Source organism: Ranitomeya imitator, chromosome 4 (assembly GCF_032444005.1).
Source record: "Ranitomeya imitator isolate aRanImi1 chromosome 4, aRanImi1.pri, whole genome shotgun sequence".
Classification (NCBI taxonomy): domain Eukaryota; kingdom Metazoa; phylum Chordata; class Amphibia; order Anura; family Dendrobatidae; genus Ranitomeya; species Ranitomeya imitator.
The window spans coordinates 671,790,346-671,813,780 of record NC_091285.1 but is presented as its reverse complement, the minus strand read 5'-3'; the positions used below and the strand labels follow the sequence as shown (position 1 = coordinate 671,813,780).

At 42.2% G+C, this 23,435-nt stretch overlaps 1 protein-coding gene across 2 annotated transcripts in view; it reads left to right on the top strand.

The window, feature by feature from the left end:
• The first annotated feature begins 445 nt into the window (after positions 1-445).
• Positions 446-23,435, top strand: part of DENND1C (DENN domain containing 1C) — a 41,150-nt gene continuing 18,160 nt past the window's right edge. Inside the window, exons 1-8 of one of the 2 annotated variants that reach the window (XM_069767307.1) lie at positions 446-721; positions 3,558-3,622; positions 19,203-19,246; positions 19,955-20,004; positions 20,098-20,214; positions 20,386-20,455; positions 20,527-20,607; positions 21,413-21,466. In XM_069767307.1, coding sequence (XP_069623408.1) covers positions 705-721; positions 3,558-3,622; positions 19,203-19,246; positions 19,955-20,004; positions 20,098-20,214; positions 20,386-20,455; positions 20,527-20,607; positions 21,413-21,466 — 498 coding nt within the window. In that variant the 5' untranslated portion in view covers positions 446-704. Of the gene's footprint in view, positions 722-3,557; positions 3,623-19,202; positions 19,286-19,954; positions 20,005-20,097; positions 20,215-20,385; positions 20,456-20,526; positions 20,608-21,412; positions 21,467-23,435 lie in introns of both variants that reach the window. The other variant, XM_069767308.1, reaches the window with a different exon arrangement.

Here is a 23,435-nt window from a genome sequence, read left to right as displayed (position 1 = left end):
TCCCAGAGTGCCACTGCAGCACGGGAGGAGTCTTGGAGATGGTTGTGACTTTTACAAACAGTAACTTATGCTTCCTTAGTTATTAATCTTTTAATATTTTGTCCCAAATTTGTTCCCCGGTGTTGGCGCAGTATGTGTACAGACGTTTGTCCTGTCTACTGCCATACGCAATAAGAAATAACAGAAGTCGGTGGTAATGCGACTTTACTGAGGACGATGGAATAGACATAGTTGAGCAATGCAGGGAGGAGTCTCCTATGACACATAGACATTATATTTTGTGGATCCAGGACCCCCGTGCTCTCCAGGTACAGTTATAGATTTTCTCCTATATGAGATGTGGAATTTCCCTCAGTATCGAATATACAGCAGATATTTGCAGCTAAAAGAAAATGTTCATAGATTGAAAAATTTTTTGTCACACAAGACCTACTTCCTCTACAAAAGCCACACAGGAAATCTGACGAGCTGAGCTAACCATCAGACACTCCAAACTTAAGAAAACCTGCAAACCTGGACCACAAGTCAGGGAGCGTCTGAGACAGGAGGGGAGCAATGAATCTCTAGAAGCCCTGGCACCGACACTGACTGGCACTCCTGCCACTTTGGGATGAGCCCGTCACCAAAGAAACAATGAAGACCAAGGGGTGGTGGTGATGAGGCTCTAGTACTCAGAAGACGAGAGGAACCGGTGCAGAACCGTCATGGGGTCCCGCATTAAGTAAGAAACCGATAATACATCTGTAATGCAGGCCATGTTTAGTAACTCACCATCTTCCTCTTTCGTCCATGTCTTTCTAGTAACGGCCCTCAAAAGTCATAATCAACAGCAACAGAATTTACTGTCTTTAATCCCAAAGTTCTGTCAAACTCTGCAAAAAGTCCCATGTCAAAGTAACAGCACATAACAGCAATGTATGAAAATACTATAGTACAGCCCCCTATGTACAAGAATATAACTACTATAACACTCCCTATGTACAAGAATATAACTACTATAACACTGCCCCTATGTTCAAGAATATAACTACTGTAATACTGCCCCTATGCACAAGAATATAACTACTATAATACTTCCCCCTGTGTACAAGAATATAACTACTATAATACTGCTCCCTATATACAAGAATATAACTACTATAATACTGCCCCCTGTGTACAAGAATATAACTACTATAATAATGCCTCCTATGTACAAGAATATAACTAATATACTGTAATACTGCCCCTATATACAAGAATATAACTACTATAATACTGCCCCTATGTACAAGAATATAACTAATATAATACTGCCCCTATGTACAAGAATATAACTACTATAATATTGCCCCTATGTACAAGAATATACAGTAACTATTATAATACTGCCCCCTATGTACAAGAATATAACTACTATAATACTTCCCCCTGTGTACAAGAATATAACTACTATAATACTGCCCCTATGTACAAGAATATAACTAATATAATACTGCCCCTATGTACAAGAATATAACTACTATAATATTGCCCCTATGTACAAGAATATACAGTAACTATTATAATACTGCCCCCTATGTACAAGAATATAACTACTATAATACTGCCCCTATGTACAAGAATATAACTACTATAATACTGCCCCTATGTACAAGAATATAACTACTATAATACTGCCCCCTGTGTACAAAAATATAACTACTATAATACTATAATACTGCTCCCTATATACAGGAATATAACTACTATAATACTGCCCCTATGTACAAGAATATAACTACTATAATACTGCCCCTATGTACAAGAATATAACTACTATAATACTGCTCCCTATGTACAAGAATATAACTTCTATAATACTGCCCCTATGTACAAGAATATAACTACTATAATACTGCTCCCTATGTACAAGAATATAACTACTATAATACTGCCCCTATGTACAAGAATATAACTACTATAATACTGCCTTCTATGTACAAGAATATAACTACTATAATACTGCCCCTATGTGCAAGGACATAACTACTATAATACTGCTCCTATGTACAAGAATATAACTACTATAATACTGCCCCTATGTACAAGAATATAACTACTATAATACTGCCCCTATGTACAAGAATATAACTACTATAATACTGCCCCTATGTACAAGAATATAACTACTATAATGCTGCCTCTATGTACAAGAATATAACTACTATAATACTGCCTTCTATGTACAAGAATATAACTACTATAATACTGCCCCTATGTACAAGAATATAACTACTATAATACTGCCCCTATGTACAAGAATATAACTACTATAATGCTGCCTCTATGTACAAGAATATAACTACTATAATACTGCCTTCTATGTACAAGAATATAACTACTATAATACTGCCCCTATGTACAAGAATATAACTACTATAATACTGCCCCTATGTACAAGAATATAACTACTATAATGCTGCCTCTATGTACTAGAATATAACTACTATAATACTGCCTTCTATGTACAAGAATATAACTACTATAATACTGCCCCTATGTACAAGAATATAACTACTATAATACTGCCCCTATGTACAAGAATATAACTACTATAATGCTGCCTCTATGTACAAGAATATAACTACTATAATACTGCCTTCTATGTACAAGAATATAACTACTATAATACTGCCCCTATGTACAAGAATATATCTACTATAATACTGCCCCTATGTACAAGAATATAACTACTATAATACTGCCCCTATGTACAAGAATATAACTACTATAATGCTGCCTCTATGTACAAGAATATAACTACTATAATACTGCCCCTATGTACAAGAATATAACTACTATAATACTGCTCCTATGCACAAGACTATAACTACTATAATACTTCTATGCAGAAGACTATAACTACTATAATATTATTCCTATACGGAAGAATATGTTGTTATTTACACACTATTTTCTCTGACCATATTATGCATTGCACTGTGTAGGACATACGGTATATACAAGTATAGGGAAGTTAGCATTAGATTGGATCCACCATATCTATGACAATGGTTTATGCAGGATGAGAATGTTCCGCATCTTTATATCCTTTATGCTGCTCCTTTTTGTAAGTTCTAGCGCATTAAATCTGCGATAATACAGACATACAATTTGCAGTGACCAGTAAACTCTTGGAGCCCTGGCGCTGGGTGAGGAGCGTATGAGAGGCGGGTTCACCAGATGGCAGCACGGCACATGGAATACACAGAAATACATGTGAGATGTTTTGTGACTGATATGGAGATGTAGTGACCGGTCTCTTGGCTTCTAGTCTAGTCGGAATAAAATGCGACACCAGCCCCTGTTATAAGTCCATCACACTGTGCCCAGAGGAGAGTGCAGTAAACAACACAGGACTAAAAACTGCCAAAATAGTGAAAATATTGACATTGTGATTAGTCTCGGAACCATCGGATCGGTGTCGGCACCACTTGTCCGGTTTTCTGTCTCGTCCTTTCTTCTCCTTTTTTTCTTCTCTGTTTTCCCTCCTGCCAATCTGGATCCATTATTTATCAATGATTTTCCTTTTGCAGAGAAAACCCAGACAGAATATTTGAAGGATTCTTTGAAGTTTTGCGCCCGACAACTCAGGATAAAGGTGAGGCTTAATACATAGGTTATTAAAGGGGTTGTCCAGGCTTGGGGTACTAGTCTGCAGTCATTTTATGTGAGGGCAGACCTGTGAATCCTGACAGTGCGCACACTGTACGCTGTCAGGATTGGCCTGTGCCGCCTCCTGGAGTGTTAGCGGGCGCAATATCGTAACTATGTGATTTGCAAACATGTGGTCACATCCCAACTAGACGTGCGCTGCCTGGCACAATACAAGTGAGTTGGTCGAGACCGGAATTGTCTAGTCTGAATGTGTCCGGAAGTATGTAATCCTGAGAATCCTGATAGCTTGCAGTGTGCGCGCTGGGCTGCAGACTTGAACCCCAAGTCTGGACAACACCTTTAATGCCTGTCTTATTTGAATAGCCATTCTGGCAGCTAGACAGATTCCCACAGGATAACAACTGCAGCTGCCGCAGAAGCTCTTTGAAAGACCTTTTTAACCTCTTGGCATCAATGTTACACCATGTTTTTTCTGATAATGTAGTCATAGCAAGGCTTGATTTTTCAGGATGAGCTGTAATTTTCATTGGCATAATTTTGGGGGACGTGTAACTTATTAACAAAAACTTTTATTATTTATCTTTATGGAATTTTTTCCTGCAGAAATAAAGTATCATCTTCGTTCTGTGTGTCAGTTGCTGCAGAACCTCATAATACACATCAGCTGCTGCAGAACCTCATAATACACATCAGCTGATGCAGAACCTCATAATACACACCTCGGCTGTTGCGGAACCTCATAATACACACCTCAGCTGCTGCAGAACCTCAGAATACACATCAGCTGATGCAGAACCTCATGATACACCTCAGCTGTTGCAGAACCTCACAATACACATCAGCTGATGCAGAACCTCACAATACACACCTCAGTTGCTGCAGAACATCATAATACACGAACATCATAATACACACCTCAATTGCTGCAGAACGTCATAATACACCTCAACTCCTGCAGAACCTCATAATACACCTCAGATGCTGCAGAACTTCATAATACACCTCAGCTGCTGCAGAACCTCATACTACACCTCAGCTGCTGCAGAACCTCATAATACACCTCAGATGCTGTAGAAATTCATAATACACCTCAGCTGCTGCAGAACCTCATACTTCACCTCAGCTGCTGCAGAACCTCATAATACACCTCAGATGCTGCAGAACTTCATAATACACCTCAGCTGCTGCAGAACCTCATACTACACCTCAGCCGCTGCAGAACCTCATAATACACCTCAGATGCTGTAGAAATTCATAATACACCTCAGCTGCTGCAGAACCTCATACTACATCTCAGCTGCTGCAGAACCTCATAATACACCTCAGCTGATGCAGAACCTCACAATACACACCTCAGTTGCTGCAGAACATCATAATACACGAACATCATAATACACACCTCAATTGCTGCAGAACATCATAATACACCTCAACTCCTGCAGAAACTCATACTTCACCTCAGCTGCTGCAGAACCTCATAATACACCTCAGATGCTGCAGAACTTCATAATACACCTCAGCTGCTGCAGAACCTCATACTACACCTCAGCCGCTGCAGAACCTCATAATACACCTCAGATGCTGTAGAAATTCATAATACACCTCAGCTGCTGCAGAACCTCATAATACACCTCAGCTGCTGCAGAACCTTATCATACACCTCAACTGTTGCAGAACATCATCATACACCTCAGCTGCTGCAGAACATCATCATACACCTCAGCTGCTGCAGAAATGGAGCATATCATGTCACTCATTAACCCCTTGCCACACATTGATGTCGCTGTACGTCCAGATCGCAGGTAGTTTACCCTGTTGTGATAGGCAATTCAGTATCACAATGGACATAGCGGTCAGAGCACATACAGTGATCTGACAATAACCCAAAATAATAGAACGAGCTCTGAGACGTGGGAACTCTGCAGACCGCAATCCCTAATCCTCTCCAAACAACACTAGAGGCAGCCGTGGATTGCGCCTAACTCTGCCTATGCAACTCGGCACAGCCTAAGAAACTAACTAGCCTGAAGATAGAAAATAAGCCTACCTTGCCTCAGAGAAATACCCCAAAGGAAAAGGCAGCCCCCCACATATAATGACTGTGAGTTAAGATGAAAAGACAAACGTAGGGATGAAATAGATTCAGCAAAGTGAGGCCCGACTTTCTTAACAGAGCGAGGATAGGAAAGATAACTTTGCGGTCTACACAAAACCCTAAAGAAAACCACGCAAAGGGGGCAAAAAGACCCTCCGTACCGAACTAACGGCACGGAGGTACACCCTTTGTGTCCCAGAGCTTCCAGCAAAACAAATAGACAAGCTGGACAGAAAAAATAGCAAACAAAAAGTCCAACACTGGAACATAGACAGGAAGCATGGATCAAAGCATTAGGTGGAGTTAAGTAGAGAAGCACCTAACGACCTCACCAGATCACCTGAGGGAGGAAACTCAGAAGCCGCAGTACCACTTTCCTCCACAAACGGAAGCTCCCAGAGAGAATCAGCTGAAGTACCACTTGTGACCACAGGAGGGAGCTCTGCCACAGAATTCACAACAGTACCGCCCCCTTGAGGAGGGGTCACCGAACCCTCACCAGAGCCCCCAGGCCGACCAGGATGAGCCACATGAAAGGCACGAACAAGATCGGGAGCATGGACATCAGAGGCAAAAACCCAGGAATTATCTTCCTGAGCATAACCCTTCCAATTAACCAGATACTGGAGTTTCCGTCTAGAAACACGAGAATCCAAAATCTTCTCCACAATATACTCCAATTCCCCCTCCACCAAAACCGGGGCAGGAGGGTCAACAGATGGAACCATAGGTGCCACGTATCTCCGCAACAATGACCTATGGAATACGTTATGTATGGAAAAAGAATCTGGGAGGGTCAGACGAAAAGACACAGGATTAAGAACCTCAGAAATCCTATACGGACCAATGAAACGAGGTTTAAACTTAGGAGAGGAAACCTTCATAGGAATATGACGAGAAGATAACCAAACCAGATCCCCAACACGAAGTCGGGGACCCACAAGGCGTCTGCGATTAGCGAAACGTTGAGCCTTCTCATGGGACAAGGTCAAATTGTCCACTACATGAGTCCAAATCTGCTGCAACCTGTCCACCACAGTATCCACACCAGGACAGTCCGAAGACTCAACCTGTCCTGAAGAGAAACGAGGATGGAACCCAGAATTGCAGAAAAATGGCGAAACCAAGGTAGCCGAGCTGGCCCGATTATTAAGGGCGAACTCAGCCAAAGGCAAAAAGGACACCCAGTCATCCTGATCGGCAGAAACAAAGCATCTCAGATAGGTTTCCAAGGTCTGATTGGTTCGTTCGGTCTGGCCATTAGTCTGAGGATGGAAAGCCGAGGAAAAAGACAAGTCAATGCCCATCCTACCACAAAAGGCTCGCCAAAACCTCGAAACAAACTGGGAACCTCTGTCAGAAACGATATTCTCTGGAATGCCATGCAAACGAACCACATGCTGGAAGAACAATGGCACCAAATCAGAGGAGGAAGGCAATTTAGACAAGGGTACCAGATGGACCATCTTAGAAAAGCGATCACAGACCACCCAAATGACTGACATCTTTTGAGAAACGGGAAGATCTGAAATAAAATCCATAGAGATATGTGTCCAAGGCCTCTTCGGGACCGGCAAGGGCAAAAGCAACCCACTGGCACGAGAACAGCAGGGCTTAGCCCGAGCACAAATCCCACAGGACTGCACAAAAGTACGCACATCCCGCGACAGAGATGGCCACCAAAAGGATCTAGCCACTAACTCTCTGGTACCAAAGATTCCAGGATGACCAGCCAACACCGAACAATGAACCTCAGAGATAACTTTATTCGTCCACCTATCAGGGACAAACAGTTTCTCCGCTGGACAACGATCAGGTTTATTAGCCTGAAATTTTTGCAGCACCCGCCGCAAATCAGGGGAGATGGCAGACACAATTACTCCTTCCTTGAGGATACCCGCCGGCTCAGATAAACCCGGAGAGTCGGGCACAAAACTCCTAGACAGAGCATCTGCCTTCACATTTTTAGAGCCCGGAAGGTACGAAATCACAAAGTCAAAACGGGCAAAAAACAGCGACCAACGAGCCTGTCTAGGATTCAAACGCTTAGCAGACTCGAGATAAGTCAAGTTCTTATGATCAGTCAATACCACCACGCGATGCTTAGCTCCTTCAAGCCAATGACGCCACTCCTCGAATGCCCACTTCATGGCCAGCAACTCTCGGTTGCCCACATCATAATTTCGCTCAGCAGGCGAAAACTTCCTGGAAAAAAAAGCGCATGGTTTCATCACTGAGCAATCAGAACCTCTCTGCGACAAAACAGCCCCTGCTCCAATCTCAGAAGCATCAACCTCAACCTGGAACGGAAGAGAAACATCTGGTTGACACAACACAGGGGCAGAAGAAAAACGACGCTTCAACTCTTGAAAAGCTTCCACAGCAGCAGAAGACCAATTGACCAAATCAGCACCCTTCTTGGTCAAACCCTTTGCGTCCCAGAGCTTCCAGCAAAACAAATAGACAAGCTGGACAGAAAAAATAGCAAACAAATAGCAAAGAAGAACTTAGCTATGCAGAGCAGCAGGCCACAGGAATGATCCAGGGAAAAACAAGTCCAACACTGGAACATAGACAGGAAGCCAGGATCAAAGCATTAGGTGGAGTTAAGTAGAGAAGCACCTAACGACCTCACCAGATCACCTGAGGGAGGAAACTCAGAAGCCGCAGTACCACTTCCCTCCACCAACAGAAGCTCACAGAGAGAATCAGCCGAAGTACCACTTGTGACCACAGGAGGGAGCTCTGCCACAGAATTCACAACATTACCCCATTCTGCCGTGCAGTCACATCTCCGGAATGGCCGCGGCACAGGAGTTGAGCCCTTGCGTCCACAGGAGCAGTTGGCTGCCGCACAGCTGATCTCCGGTGCTGGGATCAGGCCTAGCTCAGATAACAGCGCTTTAACCCTTCAGATGCCACTGTGATGAGTATGACGAAGGGACATTGCTCGGTTTCATTGTTTGGTTCGTTCTGGATGCGGCGATACGCAATGTGCGCTTGTCTTGTTCACTTTAGGTTCTACATAAAACAGCATTTTGAGTGGCAGCATAGTTTTCTGTTATTTTTGTTTAACTCCTTAACGACCGCCGATATGCTTTTTAATGGTGGTAGTTAAGGGTACTTAAACCACAGCGTGTGGAAAAAGTGTATAGCGCCCCCCAGAGTCGGATTTTCTCCGGGGTCTCGGCTGCCGGGAGTAGCCGAGGCCTCAGAGAACATGATTCGGGTAGTTTTTTCCCGACCACCGGGTTGCGATCGCCATTATTAACTGTATAACGGCGACTGCAAAAAAAAAGCGTGATTTGCCATTTAATTTCTCTGTCCTCCAATGTGATCGCACATCAGAGGACAAAGAAATAGGGTCCCCGATCGCCCCCCGATACTTACCAGTGTCTCCCAGTGTCCCTGGATCCTCCTGCTTTCCCCAACGGCAGCTGGCATATTCTTCTGGTAAGAAAATGGTGGGAGCATGCGCATTGCACCCACCGAGATCTGCCGGCCAGCACTTGGCAGCAATAGGAAGATTTTTCCTATTGGTTCATTTTGGTCACTGTGGTAGACCCTATCACAGTGAGCAAAATAAAGAAAATAGTAAATGAACCCCTCCTTTGTCACCCCCTTTGCTAGGGAAAAATAATAAAATAAAGAAAATATATTTATTTCCATTTTCCCATTAGGGTTACAGTTGGGCTAAATTTTAAAGTGAGTTGGACTAAAGGTAGGGTTACGGTTGGGATTAGGGTTAGGGTTGAGATTAGGGTTAGGATTAGGGTTAGGGTTGGGATTAGGGTTGGGATTAGGGTTTGGATTTGGGTTAGGATTAGGGTTAGGGTTGGGATTAGGGTAAGGTTTGTGGTTAGGGTTATGGTTGGGATTAAGGTTAGGGGTGTGTTGGGATTAGGGATAGGGTTGGGATTAGGGTTTGGATTAGGTTAGGGTTGGGATTAGGGTTAGGTTTGGGATTAGGGTTATGGTTGGGATTAGGGTTAGGGTTGTGATTAGGGTTATGGTTAGGGTTGGGATTAGTGTTAGGGGTGTGTTGGGGTTAGGGGTGTGATTAGTGTTATGGTTAGGGATGGGATTAGTGTTAGGGGTGTGTTGGGGTTAGGGATGGAGCTAGAATTGGGGTTTCCACTGTTTAGGCACATCAGGGGGTCTCCAAACGCGACATGGAGCCACCATTGATTCCTGCCAATTTTGTGTTCAAAAAGTCAAATGGCGCTCCCTCCCTTCTGAGCTTTGCCATGCACCCAAACAGTGGTTTACCCCCACATATGGAGCATCAGCGTACTCAGGAAAAATTGGACAACAATTTTTGGGGTGCAATTTTTCCTGTTACCCTTGTGAAAATAAAAATTTGGGGGAGAAATATCATTTTTGTGGAAAAGAATACGATTTTTTATTTTCACGGCTCTACGTTATAAACTTCTGTGAAGCACTTGGGGGTTCAAAGTGTTCATCACACATCTAGATACGTTCCTTAAGGAGTCTAGTTTCCAAAATGGGGTCACTCGTGGGGGGTTTCCACTGTTTAGGCACATCAGGGGCTCTGCAAACGCAACATGGTGTCCGATCTCAATTCCAGTCATTTCTGCATTGAAAAAGTCAAACGGCGCTCCTTCCCTTCCGAGCTCTGCCATGCGCCCAAACAGTTGTTTATCCCCACATATGGGGTATCGGCGTACTTAGGAGTAATAGCACAACAAATTTTGTGGTTCATTTTCTCTTTTTACACTTGTGACAATAAATTGGTTCTGAAGTAAAATGTTTGTAAAAAAAAGTTAAATGTTAATTTTTTCCTTCCACATTGCTTCAGTTCCTGTGAAGCACCTGAAGGGTTAATAAACTTCTTAAATGTGGTTTTGAGCACATGGAGGGGTGCAGTTTTTAGAATGGTGTCACTTGTGGGTATTTTCTGTCATATAGACCCCTCAAATTCACTTAAAATGTGATGTGGTCCCTGAAAAAAAAATGGTGTTGTAAAAATGAGAAATTGCTGGTCAACTTTTAACCCTTATAACTTCCTAACAAAAACAAATTTTGCTTCCAAAATTGTGTTGATATAAAGTAGACATGTGGGAAATGTTTGTGTGATGTATCTCTCTCTGATTTAAGAGCATGAAAATTCAAAGTTCACGAAAAGACATTCTCAGAATCAGCGGGATCCATTAAAGCGTTCCGGAGTTATAACCTCATAAAGTGATAGTGGTCAGAATTGTAAAAATTGGCCCGGTCATTAAGCTGCAAACTGGCTCTGTCACTAAGGGGTTAAATTTCTTTTTAACTTTTTGCAATTTTTACTTAGTCACAATGTAGGACTTTAACTTACTCGATCACTGATCTAATATCTGGCAATTCTTCTTCTTCACCCACTAGACCCTGCTTATTGCAGAGCCTTACAGGTCACCGAAGGTGAATGATCCAAAGGCCATTAATTGCCATGGAAACTACAGGCCACTCTGACCGTGGCCTGTTATATTGTTAGCACCACACTTTGGTGTTTAATTCCTGTGAAGCACCTGAAGAGTTAAAAAAAAACTTTCTAAAAGCATGAATAGTTCTCAATATGTTGAGGAGTGCAGTTTTTTTTTCAATGGAATCACTTTCAGCGGGTTTTTACAATATATAGGAAATTCAAATTCGCTTCAAACATTAACCGGTCCTTAAAAAATAAGTTTGGGAAAATTGGCTTGAAAAAAAAAAAAATTTGTGCTAAACGTTTAACATCCTAAAATGATAAAGGATGTTTCAAAAATGGTTCTGACATAAAGTAGATTTCTGATATTTTCATAAATAAACGCAAAACAAAATCACCTAAATTTACCACTAATATAAAGTACAATATGTCACGAAATATAAGAAATCTCAGAGTCACTGAGATATGTTAAAATATTTATTACCATGTAAAGTAACGCATGTAACTAAGAGGTTAAAAGGTTTTGTATTGTCTAGGGTGTGTATTATGAGGTTCGGCAGCAGCTGGGGTATTAGGGATAATGTATCCCTCAATGTCGATATCATAAACAGTACAATCTTGCACTTTTAGATGGAGATTTCAAATATTATTCATAACATAGAACATTGGAAAATTAAACACCCCCCCAAAAGAAACCAACATTAAATAATAGCATTTTTTCGGTTCAAGTCTTTTGTAAAGTGCTGAACTTTTCTGCTGTACTTTGTCCTTTAACCCCTTAGTGACAGAGCCAATTTGGTACTTAATATCAGGCCAATTTTTACAATTCTGACCTCTGCCACTTAATGAGGTTATAGTTCTATTTTTCGTGACATATTGTACTTCATGTTAGTTGTAAAATTCTTTGATATTACGGTAACTTGTTTATTTATGAAAAACATGGAAAAAAACAATGGAAATTTGGCAAACATTTTGAAAATTTTGCAATTTTCAAATTTTTATTTTTTTCTACCCTTAAGTCAGAGAGTCGTAGCGCACAAAATAGTTAATAAATAACATTTCCCACATGTCAACATTATATCAGCATAATTTTGGAAACAGAATTTTTTTTGTTAGGACGTTATAAGGGTTAAATTTGACCAGTGATTTCTCATTTTTCCAACAAAATTTACAAAACCATTTTTTTTAGGAACCACCTCACATTTGAAGTGAGTTTGGGAGGTCAATATAACAGAAAATACCCAAAAGTGACACCATTCTAAAACTGCATTGCTCAAGGTGTGCAAAACCACATTCAAAAAGTTTATTAACCTTTCAGGTGCTTCAAGAGAACTAAAGCAATGTGGAAGGAAAAAATTAACATTTTACTTTTTTCACAAAAAATTTACTTTGGAACCAATTTTTTTAATTTTCACAAGAGTATCAGGATAAAGTGGACCACAAAATTTGTTGTACAATTTCTCCTGAGCATGCCGATACCCCATATGTGGGGGAAAGCCACTGTTTGAGTGCATGGCAGGGCTCAGAAGGGAGGGAGCAACGTTTGACTTTTTGAACGAAAAATTGGCTGGAATCAATGGTGGGACCATGTCGCATTTGGAGACCCTCTGATGTACCTAAACAGTGGAACCCCCCAAATTCTAACTCCAACCCTAATTCTAACACACCCCTAACCCTAATCCCAACTCTAACCATAACCCTAACCACAAACCTAACCCTAACACACCCCTAACCCTAATCCCAACCCTAACCATAACCCTAACCACATTATTATTATTATTATTTATTTATATAGCACCATTGATTCCATGGTGCTGTACATGAGAAGGGGTTACATACAAGTTACAAATATCACATACAGTAAACAAACTAACAATGACGGACTGATACAGAGGGGCGAGGACCCTGCCCTTGCGGGCTTACATTCTACAGGATTATGGGGAAGGAGACAGTAGGTTGAGGGTTGCAGGAGCTTCGGTGTTGGTGAGGCGGTAGCTTCGGTGTTGGTGAGGCGGTAGCTCCGGTGTTGGTGAGGCGGTAGCTTCGTTGGTGATGAGGCAGCAGCGGTGTCAGTGCAGGCTGTAAGCTTTCCTGAAGAGATGAGTTTTCAGGTTCCGTCTGAAGGATCCGACTGTGGTTGATAGTCGGACGTGTTGGGGCAGAGAGTTCCAGAGGATGGGGGATATTCGGGAGAAGTCTTGGAGGCGATTGGATGAGGAGAGAATAAGTGTGGAGGAGAGAAGGAGGTCTTGGGAGGACCGGAGGTCACGTGAGGGAAGATATCGAGAGATTAGTTCAGAGATATATGGAGGAGACAGGTTGTGGATGGCTTTGTAGGTCAGTATTAGCAATTTGAACTGGATACGCTAAGGGAATGGGAGCCAGTGAAGAGATTTGCAGAGGGGGGAAGCGGAGGAGTAGCGAGGAGAGAGATGGATTAGTCGGGCAGCAGAGTTAAGGATGGACTGGAGAGGTGCAAGGGTGTTAGCAGGGAGGCCACAGAAAAGGATGTTGCAGTAGTCAAGGCGGGAAATGATGAGGGCGTGCACAAGCATTTTAGTAGATTGGGGGTTGAGGAAAGGACGGATCCTGGAGATATTTTTGAGCTGGAGGCGACAGGAGGTGGAAAGAGCTTGGACGTGTGGTTTGAAGGACAGGGCAGAGTCGAAGGTTACTCCGAGGCAGCGGACTTCGGGTACAGGGGAAAGCATGATGTCATTGACTGCGATAGATAGGTCAAGTAAGGAAGATTTGTGGGATGGAGGAAAGATGATGAGTTCAGATTTGTCCACATTGAGTTTGAGGAAGCGAGAGGAGAAGAAGGAGGATATGGCTGATAGGCACTCTGGGATTCTGGACAGCAGAGCGGTGACGTGTGGGCCAGAGAGGTAGATCTGAGTGTCACACCACATCCCTAACCCCAACACACCCCTAACCCTAATACCAACCCTAACCATAACCCTAACCAAAAACCTAACCCTAATGCACCCCTAACCCTAATCCCAATCCTAACAGTAATCCCAACCATAACCACAACCCTAACCCTAGCTCAACCCTAACTTTAGCTCAGCCTTAACTTTATTATTATTATTATTATTATTAATATAGCATCATTGGTTCCATGGAGCTGTACATGAGAAGGGGTTACATACAACTTACCGCTATCACTTACAGTAAGCAAACTAACAATTACAGACTGATACAGAGGGGCGAGGACCCTGTTCTTGCAGGCTTACATTCTACAGGATGGTGGGGAAGGAGACAGTAGGTCGGGAGTTGCAGCAGCTCCAGTGTTGGTGAGGCGGTAGCTCCAGTAGTGGTGAGGAGGCAGTGGGGTCATTGCAGGCTGTAGGCTTTCTTGAAGAGGTGGGTTTTCAGGTTCCATCTGAAGGATCAGAACATGTTGATAGTTGGACGTGTTGGGGCACACAGTTCCAGAGGATGGGGATATTCATGTTTTTGCTCCACGGCTTGGAATAATGGCTATGTGGTGGACATGTCCTCACCAAAAACTCCTCATATAGATATACAGTTTATACAGTATACAGTATATAAATTAGAGAACCATCTCTAATCAGAGGAAGCGTTCCTCTACAATCTGAGTATACTCTTCTACTTTCGGTATTGTAATAGATCTGAGCACAAATGGAGGAAGAGGATCCTGCCTCCTCCTGTCCCAAACTCTGTAGTGGTAGTCTGCATTGTTTGCAGCCACTGCATCTAAGTCGATGACGCATCTAAACGCGTGACTGAGCAAATGTATATAAAGTTGTCATTGGCCATAACTACTAGTACAGGGCCCAGAGGACGAGGAGGCAACATATCGCCAGCCATTATCTCCAAGCCTGTTTTCATCTTCATGACTAGGCCAATTTTTACAATTCTGACGAGTGTCACTTTATGAGGTAATAACTCTGGAACGCTTCAACAGATCCCACGGATTCTAAGATTATTTTTTCATGACATATTGTACTTCATGATAACGGTAAAGTTTGTTCTATATCATGTACATTTATTTGTTAAAAAATCTCAAATTTGGCAAAAAGTTTGAAAATTTCACAATTTTCAAACTTTAAATTTTGATGCTCTTAAACCAGAGAGTTACGTCTCACAAACTAGTTAATAAATAACACTTCCCACATGTCTACTTTACACCAACACAATTTTTGAAACATATTTTTTTTTGTTAGAAAGTTAGAAGGGTTAAAAGTTGACCAGCGATTTCTAATTTTTCCAACACAATTTACAAAACCTTTTTTTTTAGTGACGACATCACATTTGAAGTGACTTTGAGGAATCTATATGACATAAAATACCCAAAATTTATACCATTCTAAAAACTGCACCCCTCAAGGTGCTCAAAACAACATTAATGAAGTTTATTAACCCTTCAGGTGCTTCACAGGAACTGAAGCAGATTGGAAGGAAATAATGAGCATTTTTTTTTTCCACAAAAACTTGGTAACTGGAGAAAATGGACCCCAAAATTTGTTGTGTAGTTTCTCCTGAACACATTGATACCTCATATGTGGGGGAAAAGTACTGTTTTGGGACACGACAGACCAGCACAGGTGTATTAGCTATTTTCTAATATACCCCTTTTGTGTCCATAAGAGTGGGCGAAGCCCCTCTTTGTTTTTATTTCCCTTGTTTGTTTATCACCTGGTGGTGGTATCACGATAGTTTGTCTTTTTTACATTAATCAGTAAAAGTTACGTTTTAGTCCATTTGCTCAATATACCAGTCCATTATGCCCAGCTCGTGGTTCTGGAGCCATGCACTTGTAAATTAAGAGGGCTGTCATTGCTACAGAAATGCCAAACATGTGGATGCTAAATGTGGTTTAGGCACACTGGGTCTCAGAACGGAGGGGGCATTTGGATTTGGGATGCAGAATTCGTTTGCGGCGTGTGAAGTCACAGTGCCTCTCCAGAGCCTTTGTACAACTAGTAACGTGAAAGCCCCCCAATATTTCCATTGACCGATGACAGACCTGAGTGGGGACTTTCTTTTTTATAGATTGAGTTAAAGTTTTTGTTGGGAACATTTTACATAACATTTGGGATCACATTTATCCGGCGCTCTACACTGGTTAAATCGTGGTTTCCATCTAAATCTCTGAGTGACGTGATTCAGATGAAACCCCCGAGGGATCCATTCAGAGCAGAGTAAATCTGGATTCCGTCTGGCCTCTGTTCAGCGGTGTCTTTCTTTTCAGATGTGCGCATAACTGTACGGCACTTTTATGCACACCTAAAAATGGACACCGCTGGATCACTGGTCAGGCGGCATCCACAGTGCCGCCGTCTGCCTCATTATAGGAAATCTTCTGTCAGTGGTTCCGTTTGAATCATGAATATTTCAGGGAATTATACGGAAACCCGGTGTAAGCAGTTAGAGTAGAGCGCTGGATAAATGTGCACTGAGCCTTACTGCGATCTTTGGGAGGCATAATGAACAAATCAACAGGAGATGAAAAATTGGTTTTATTTATTTTTTTCTGCCGTTCCTCATGCGGTATAAGTGATTAGACGATTTTATTCTCCTGGTTGGTGCGATTACGTGTTTTTGTATTGCTGTGATGTATTCATGCAGTATGTCCAAGGTCGTAAAGGGATTAACCCCTTTCCAACGTTGGGCGTAATAGTATGCCCACATCGGACTCCCCCATTTGGTGTGAGCTCCGGCACTGAGCCCGCACTTATCCGGGCACATAACAGATGATCTATATAGCTGATATGTGCCCGCAACAGCCATGGCTGGAATTGTGATCCACCCATGGCTGTTAACTAGTTAAATGCCGCTGTCAATCTCTGACAGCGGCATTTAAGTCGCACTTACCAGAAGCGCGTCGCTAATCCCACCCATTAGTGACCCCATCACATGATCGCGGGTCACCGATGGGTCGGCATGACAACCAGACCTCTATGGTTGTCATTGCCAGATTGTTATGAGCGCCGCCCCATGGATGGCGCTCATAGCAAGTGAGCTTTTCTGTTACCCACAGGCGATCTGATCATCACCTGTGTGTAGCACAGGCGATTGGATTATAGCAGCTTCTAGCCTCCCATGGAGACTATTGAAGCATGCCAAAAGTAAAAAAAAAGTAAAAAAAAAATCTGTCTCCTGGACTGATCTTTCAGTCCCAATTCATGGGTAAAATCTGTGTTCAGTGAAGATTTTCCCATTATTGAGATAGAAGATGAGAGTTAGTGCTCATAATATTCTATTGTAACGGCGAGGAGCTAGAGACAGACACAAACAGTCTGCTGCTAGTTCCATAGAACATCATGAGCACCAACCGTCATCTCTTATCTCAGCAATGGGAAAATCTATACTCAGACAGATTTTACCCAGTAATTGAGAATTTGTAAAATGAAAGATCCATCCCAAAAGAGACAGAAGAAGGTTATTCTGAAAAGATATATTACAAAGTTTGTTATTTTAATTTGTACAATTGATTTTATGTAAAAAAAAAAAAATTAAAACAATAAAACAACGGTTACTCTTTATGAGCCTATGGACACATTTTACATGGATTAATTATTTTTACATACTGTATGTTAGGGGTCATTTTTATTTAATAAATTTGCACTGATTCTAGCAGCCCCATTCATTCCTTCATTCATTTTCATCCTCTCTGATATGCAGTTTGCATCCTGACCCAAGTTTGAGATTTTCTTTTGTAGGATTGTCCCCCTTTGTTATACAGGCTGGATGGGAGCTCTGTGTGTATCCAGGGGGGCTGCTGTCTCCACTTGTTTTCTTGTATGAGCAAAGCTCCAATACTACACTTATTTCCACTCCATCTGGTTTCCAGAGCTTCTAGTTACAACGCCTCTTCTGTCACCAGCGCCGCCACAGAATGATTCTGGCAATACCTTGCGAGAGGAGCAGATACTGGCGGAGATGTGACGGCTCCTTCTTGGTCATATAGACTCTACAATGCCTTGATGTGTTTTGGGTCATTGTCCTCTTGCAACACAAATGATGGTTCCACTAAGTGCAAACCAGATGGGGTGATGGTCGCGGCAGGATGCTGTGGTTGCCATGCTGGGCTCCGTGCCTGTAAATTGTAATAAGTCACCCACACAATCACACCTCCCCCTTCATGCATCATAGTGGTCACCACACATGTAGAAATCATCCGCTCACCTCTTCTGTGTCTCAGAAAGACAGTAATTGGTACCAAAATTCTCGAAAGTTGACTCATCAGAGCACAGCACAGATTTCCTCTGATCTAATATCCAGTCCTTGTATTTATTGGCCCAAACAAGTCTCTTTTTATTCTCTGTTCTCAGTAGTGGCTTCTTTGCAGCAATTTGACCACAAAGGCCTGATTCTCACAGTCTCCTCTGGACAGTTGATGTTTAGATGTGTCTGCTACTTGATGTCTGTGCGTTATTTATGGCTGTTATCTGAGATTCAGACAGTTTTCAAGTTTTTTGAAGCTGGCAACTTTGATGAACTTATCCTCTGCAACAGAGGTAATTATTGGTCTTCATTCCATGCAGCGGGCCTCATAAGAGCCAGTTTTGTCACAGCTATTGATAGTTTTTATGAGTTCACTTGAAGATATCTTAAAGGTTCTGATAATTTTCCAGATTGACTGACCTTTTATGTTTTAAAGTACCGATGGACTGTCATTTCTCTTCACTTCCTTGAGTGTTTTTTTGCCATATTCTGGCTTAAAACAGTTGTGGAATAGCACTCAGCACTGTATGTACCAAATTCGCCTCTGCTAATCACACCTGATGGTCGCAAATACTTTCTGAAGGCCGGTGATTCCAAAAATTAACTCTTCATAAGCCATACCTGTTCATTGAAAGCCATTTAAGGTGATGAGCTGATTAAGCTGCTTACGAGAATGCCAGGGGGGTGTGATCTGGATATTTGAGAGGTGAACAGCCGTAAACATCATTCAGCTGCTGTCTGCATTACTACGGTTCACTTTACTGCAGTGGTCTATTCCGGCTCCAGAAATCCGGTATTTGTACCACAGGCCAATAATCTGTGCTGTTACTTATTCATGTCTGTGCTCTATTTCAGATCCAGAGCTAAAAAGACAATTCCCAGAACAGTTTGATGACCAGGTGAGAAAGAAGCCAATATTTGTGACGGATCTCAGATGAGTGAGTATGTCACAAGTAGTGTGAGCTACAAGCGTCTATACATAGAATGAACCCTATAAATAGGACCTTTCACTGTTTTTTTTTCAAACCTTAGTATCCCTCCTCCAGTCCCTGATTCTGTAACAGTTTTTCTTAATATTCTGTCCTCCCATTCCCAAATTAGACCCTTCCCCAGTAATAAAGATGCAAATTTTCCTTTCAACCAACTGGGTGTTTACCATAGAAGTTCTTCGTGGACGTTTTCTTTTTCTTCTCTGACGCTGGCCTATCAAAACATGGCTACACCCACGAAGAAGTTCTGTTGTATACGCCCAGTTGGTTGACAGGAGAATGTCAATCTTTCTTACCAGGTGTATAACTTTGGAATGGAGAGGTACAGGGGAAAAAGAAAAACTGCTCCAGAATCAGTGGAGAAGTGGCAATTGGAGGAGCATCACAATTTAAACTGGGGGAAAAAAAAACAGTAAATGAACCTCTTTAAGAAGACAATTAATGCCTTACTTTATTTGTTGGATGTGATCGAAAGCCAGGGTTCCCACACAAAATAAATATAATATGCAAACTCCATTGAGCTTTTACTCCTGGTTGGGTTCGATCGCAGGATGCCGGTGCTGCAGACTAATCAATGTCGGCCACTGAGCTCATTATCTCTTCTTATTCGTGTCCTAGGACTCTGTGATGACTCTGACAAAGTTCTGCTTCCCCTTCCACGTGGAGAGGTTAGTATCCCAATTATGTCCCCACACATCTTACCCAGCACCTCTAGACGCTTTTCTCTGATCACTTGTAATATCTGTGCCCCTATAATCCAGATGGCAGAACTCATCCGTCCAGCACTTCAGTTTTACTCTCACCGATCTTCAAGGTTACCAGCGTTTTGGGTTTTGCCGCCTGTCTGTAAACGCCATAAACTGCACTTGTATCCTCAGGTAAGTGACTCAATGGTGACACCAATGAAGCCCATGGCTGTCACTGTTAACACAACGAGTTATGCCGAAGCCATATATTCATGTACATAAGGCTTAGGTGTGATGTGAACAGAGCCCATACCAGCCCAGTGCACATTTCATCCGACATTGACCAGGATGCTCTCCTTTCAGCTGTCTGCCATGGTTTGAGCTCTTCTACAAAATCCTCAATAACATCGCAGAGCACTTAGTGAAGGATCAGGTACTGGATATGTCTCCATGTGTTCCTGACCACAGCTCTCCTCCGTCTCTTATAGTATGTCTTCCCTACAGGTTACCGAGGTCATGGACCTCCTACAGGTTCTCTACGACCACCGAATACCTGAGGTGAACAAACCTCTGAACATTGAAATGGTGAGTAAGTCACCGATGGGGTAGGATCTTGGTTGATCATATATAGACCTTATATGATAAACTAGAAAAAGGAAGGAAGGAAAGGAGAGACAGAATGAAAGAGAAGAAGGGATGGAAGGAGCGGCAAAAGTAAGGCGGAAAGGAAAGGGAGTGAGAGAGAAGAAAGGAAGGGAGAGACCGAATGAAAGAGAAGAAGGGATGGAAGGAAGGCCGAAAGTATGGAGGGAAGGAGAGAGAGAAGGAAGCAAAAGGCAGGAGGGAATTAAGGGGAAAGAGGGAGGGTTGGGAATGAGGAAATGAAGGCGGGTAAGGGAGGAGGAAGTTAAGGGGAAAAAGGGAATGAGAAAAGAAAAGTGAGGGAGGGAGAGAAGGAAAAGTAAGACCATATGGAAAATAGAGAAAAGAGGGTAGTAAGGAAATGAAGGGAGGTGGAGAAGAAAGGAAGCAAAGGGAAGGAGGAAAGCAAGAAATGTAGGAAGGGAAGGAAGAATTGGGAAGGAGGGAGAGACAGAAAGGGGAAAAGAGAAGTGAAGGGAGTAAGGAAGGGAAAGAAGAAGGAAGGGAGAGAGGAATGAATGAAGGGAGAGAGGAATGAATGAAATGAAAGAGTGAAGGGAATGGAAGAGAATGAAGGTGGGAAGGGAATCCAAGTTTTATTAACTGAAGTGTCCTAATTTTTGCATTAGAATTTTTGGCGTTCTGCCTTCCTTATTTTTTGTATTGTCGGTAGATAGATGTATGAGAAACGTGTAAAATCTTGGAGGTTTTTCTAAACATGTCAAAGGATATAATTATCTCTCCGCAGCTTTCATATTTTGTTGTTCCTGATCCTACAAAACTTCCATCAATACCAGAAAACGTGAGTTATTTTAGTGTTGTCTTGTCCTGCCCACCCCCGGCCTCCTCGCTCACTTGTCATTAGATGGGACAATATTTCATAAACTAGTGAGAAATATACATATTATTATAAAAAAATATTTAGAATTGAGAGTCCTCAGTGGTTGATACCTTTTAATGGCTAACTGAAAAGATGGTAACAAATTGCAAGCTTTCGAGACTACATACGTCTCTTCATCAGGCAAAGACTAAAACAAATAATTCTGAAGAATCACATATTTATGCACAACATAGTGTAGAAAAAAAAAAAGGGAAAAAAAACATAGATAAGCCAGGTGACATGAAGCAGAATTACCATGGGTGATAAACAGTTACGTCCATAAATATTGGGCCAATTCTTAGATAAGGATTGTTTTATTGTCCTGTGATTAGGGTCTCTGTTGTGATGACCCCACATGGTCTGAGGGGCAAGTTCCTTAGTTGATGTAAAAAGACATAAATCCGTGCGACACATTCATTCCTACAGTGTCAAAGGTCGTCATCAGTTTATATTCCCAGACTCTTCTGTCTTTCTGCGATTTGAAGTTACCTTTTAATACAAGTAATTTCATGTCCATAATGTTATGATTTGGGAGACAGAAATGTATTGCTACAGATAGATCCATTCTTTTTTCTCATTGTGTGGCGGTGAGAATTCATTCTTGTTCTAAGCTTTTGCCCTGTCTCCCCACATACAGACCCCCAGTTGGACACTTAGTACAAATAATTAGGTACACCACATTAGAAGTGACGCAGCTGAAAGTACCTGGTATCTTGTGGTCCTGATGTGAATTGGGGATCTTTATCTTGTCCGTGGTCATTATAAATGGACAGGTTTTACATTTTTTCTGGTTGCAAGGAAAGGTACCTGCAGCTCCTGGAGAGGTCAGGGAGCTATTGACAATGATGCTTCTTAGATTTGGGGGCTGCACAGTAGTGGGGGGTCTGGAAAAATGGATTGTAAGCTGGCATCTTTTTGTAGTAAAGGTTGTAATTTCCGTGCAGCTCCCCTTAGCACCTCCAGATTTGGATTGTAGGTAACCACTAGAGGTACCCGGTTATTTTCTTCTTTAGCTTTGTAATGTAGCAGGTGATTCCTTGATATTCTGGTGGCTCTTGTAATCTGATTTTCAATTATTCTTGGATGGTAGCCCTGATTCAAAAAGGTCTTTCTGAGGCGACCAAGGTGTTCATCCCTATCCATTGGGTTGGAACATATACGATTGTATCTGATGGCTTGGATGTAGACAATAGAGCTTTTTATGTGTTTTGGATGTAAACTGTCCCATTTAAGGTATGTTGGACGGTCGATTGGCTTCTGATACAGGGATGTCTCTATTTCATTGTTCTGCAGCTTAATGATGGTGTCCAAAAAGTTAATTTCAGTGCAGGAGTAGTTGAGTGTCAAGTTGATGGTTGGATGAAATTGATTAAACTGTTCATGGAACGTCTTTAGCTGCGGCTCAGACTCCGTCCAGATGATTAAAATGTCATCAATGGAGCGGTAGTACGCCAGAGGCCTGATGGGACATGAGGACAAAAAGTCGCTTTCAAGCTTGGCCATGAAAAGATTTGCATACTGTGGGGCCATTTTACTTCCCATTGCTGTGCCAGTCTCCTGTAGATAGATCTTCTTGTCAAACTCAAAGTAATTGTGGGTGAGGATGAATTTTATAAATTTCACCACAGAATCTGCATCGGTCCCTGTGTTTTCCAGGAAGAATTTGCAGGCATTTATTCCATCCTGGTGTGGGATATTGGAGTACAGAGATTCCACATCCATGGTGGCCAGGATGGTTCCTTCTGGTAGAAGACCTATTGCTGATAGTTTATTCAATAGGTCAGTTGTGTCCTGAATGAAGCTGGGTGTATCTTTTACCAGGGGTTTAACCCCTTCATGACCGGGGGATTTTTCGTTTTTCCGTGTTCGTTTTTCGCTCCTCTCCTTCCCA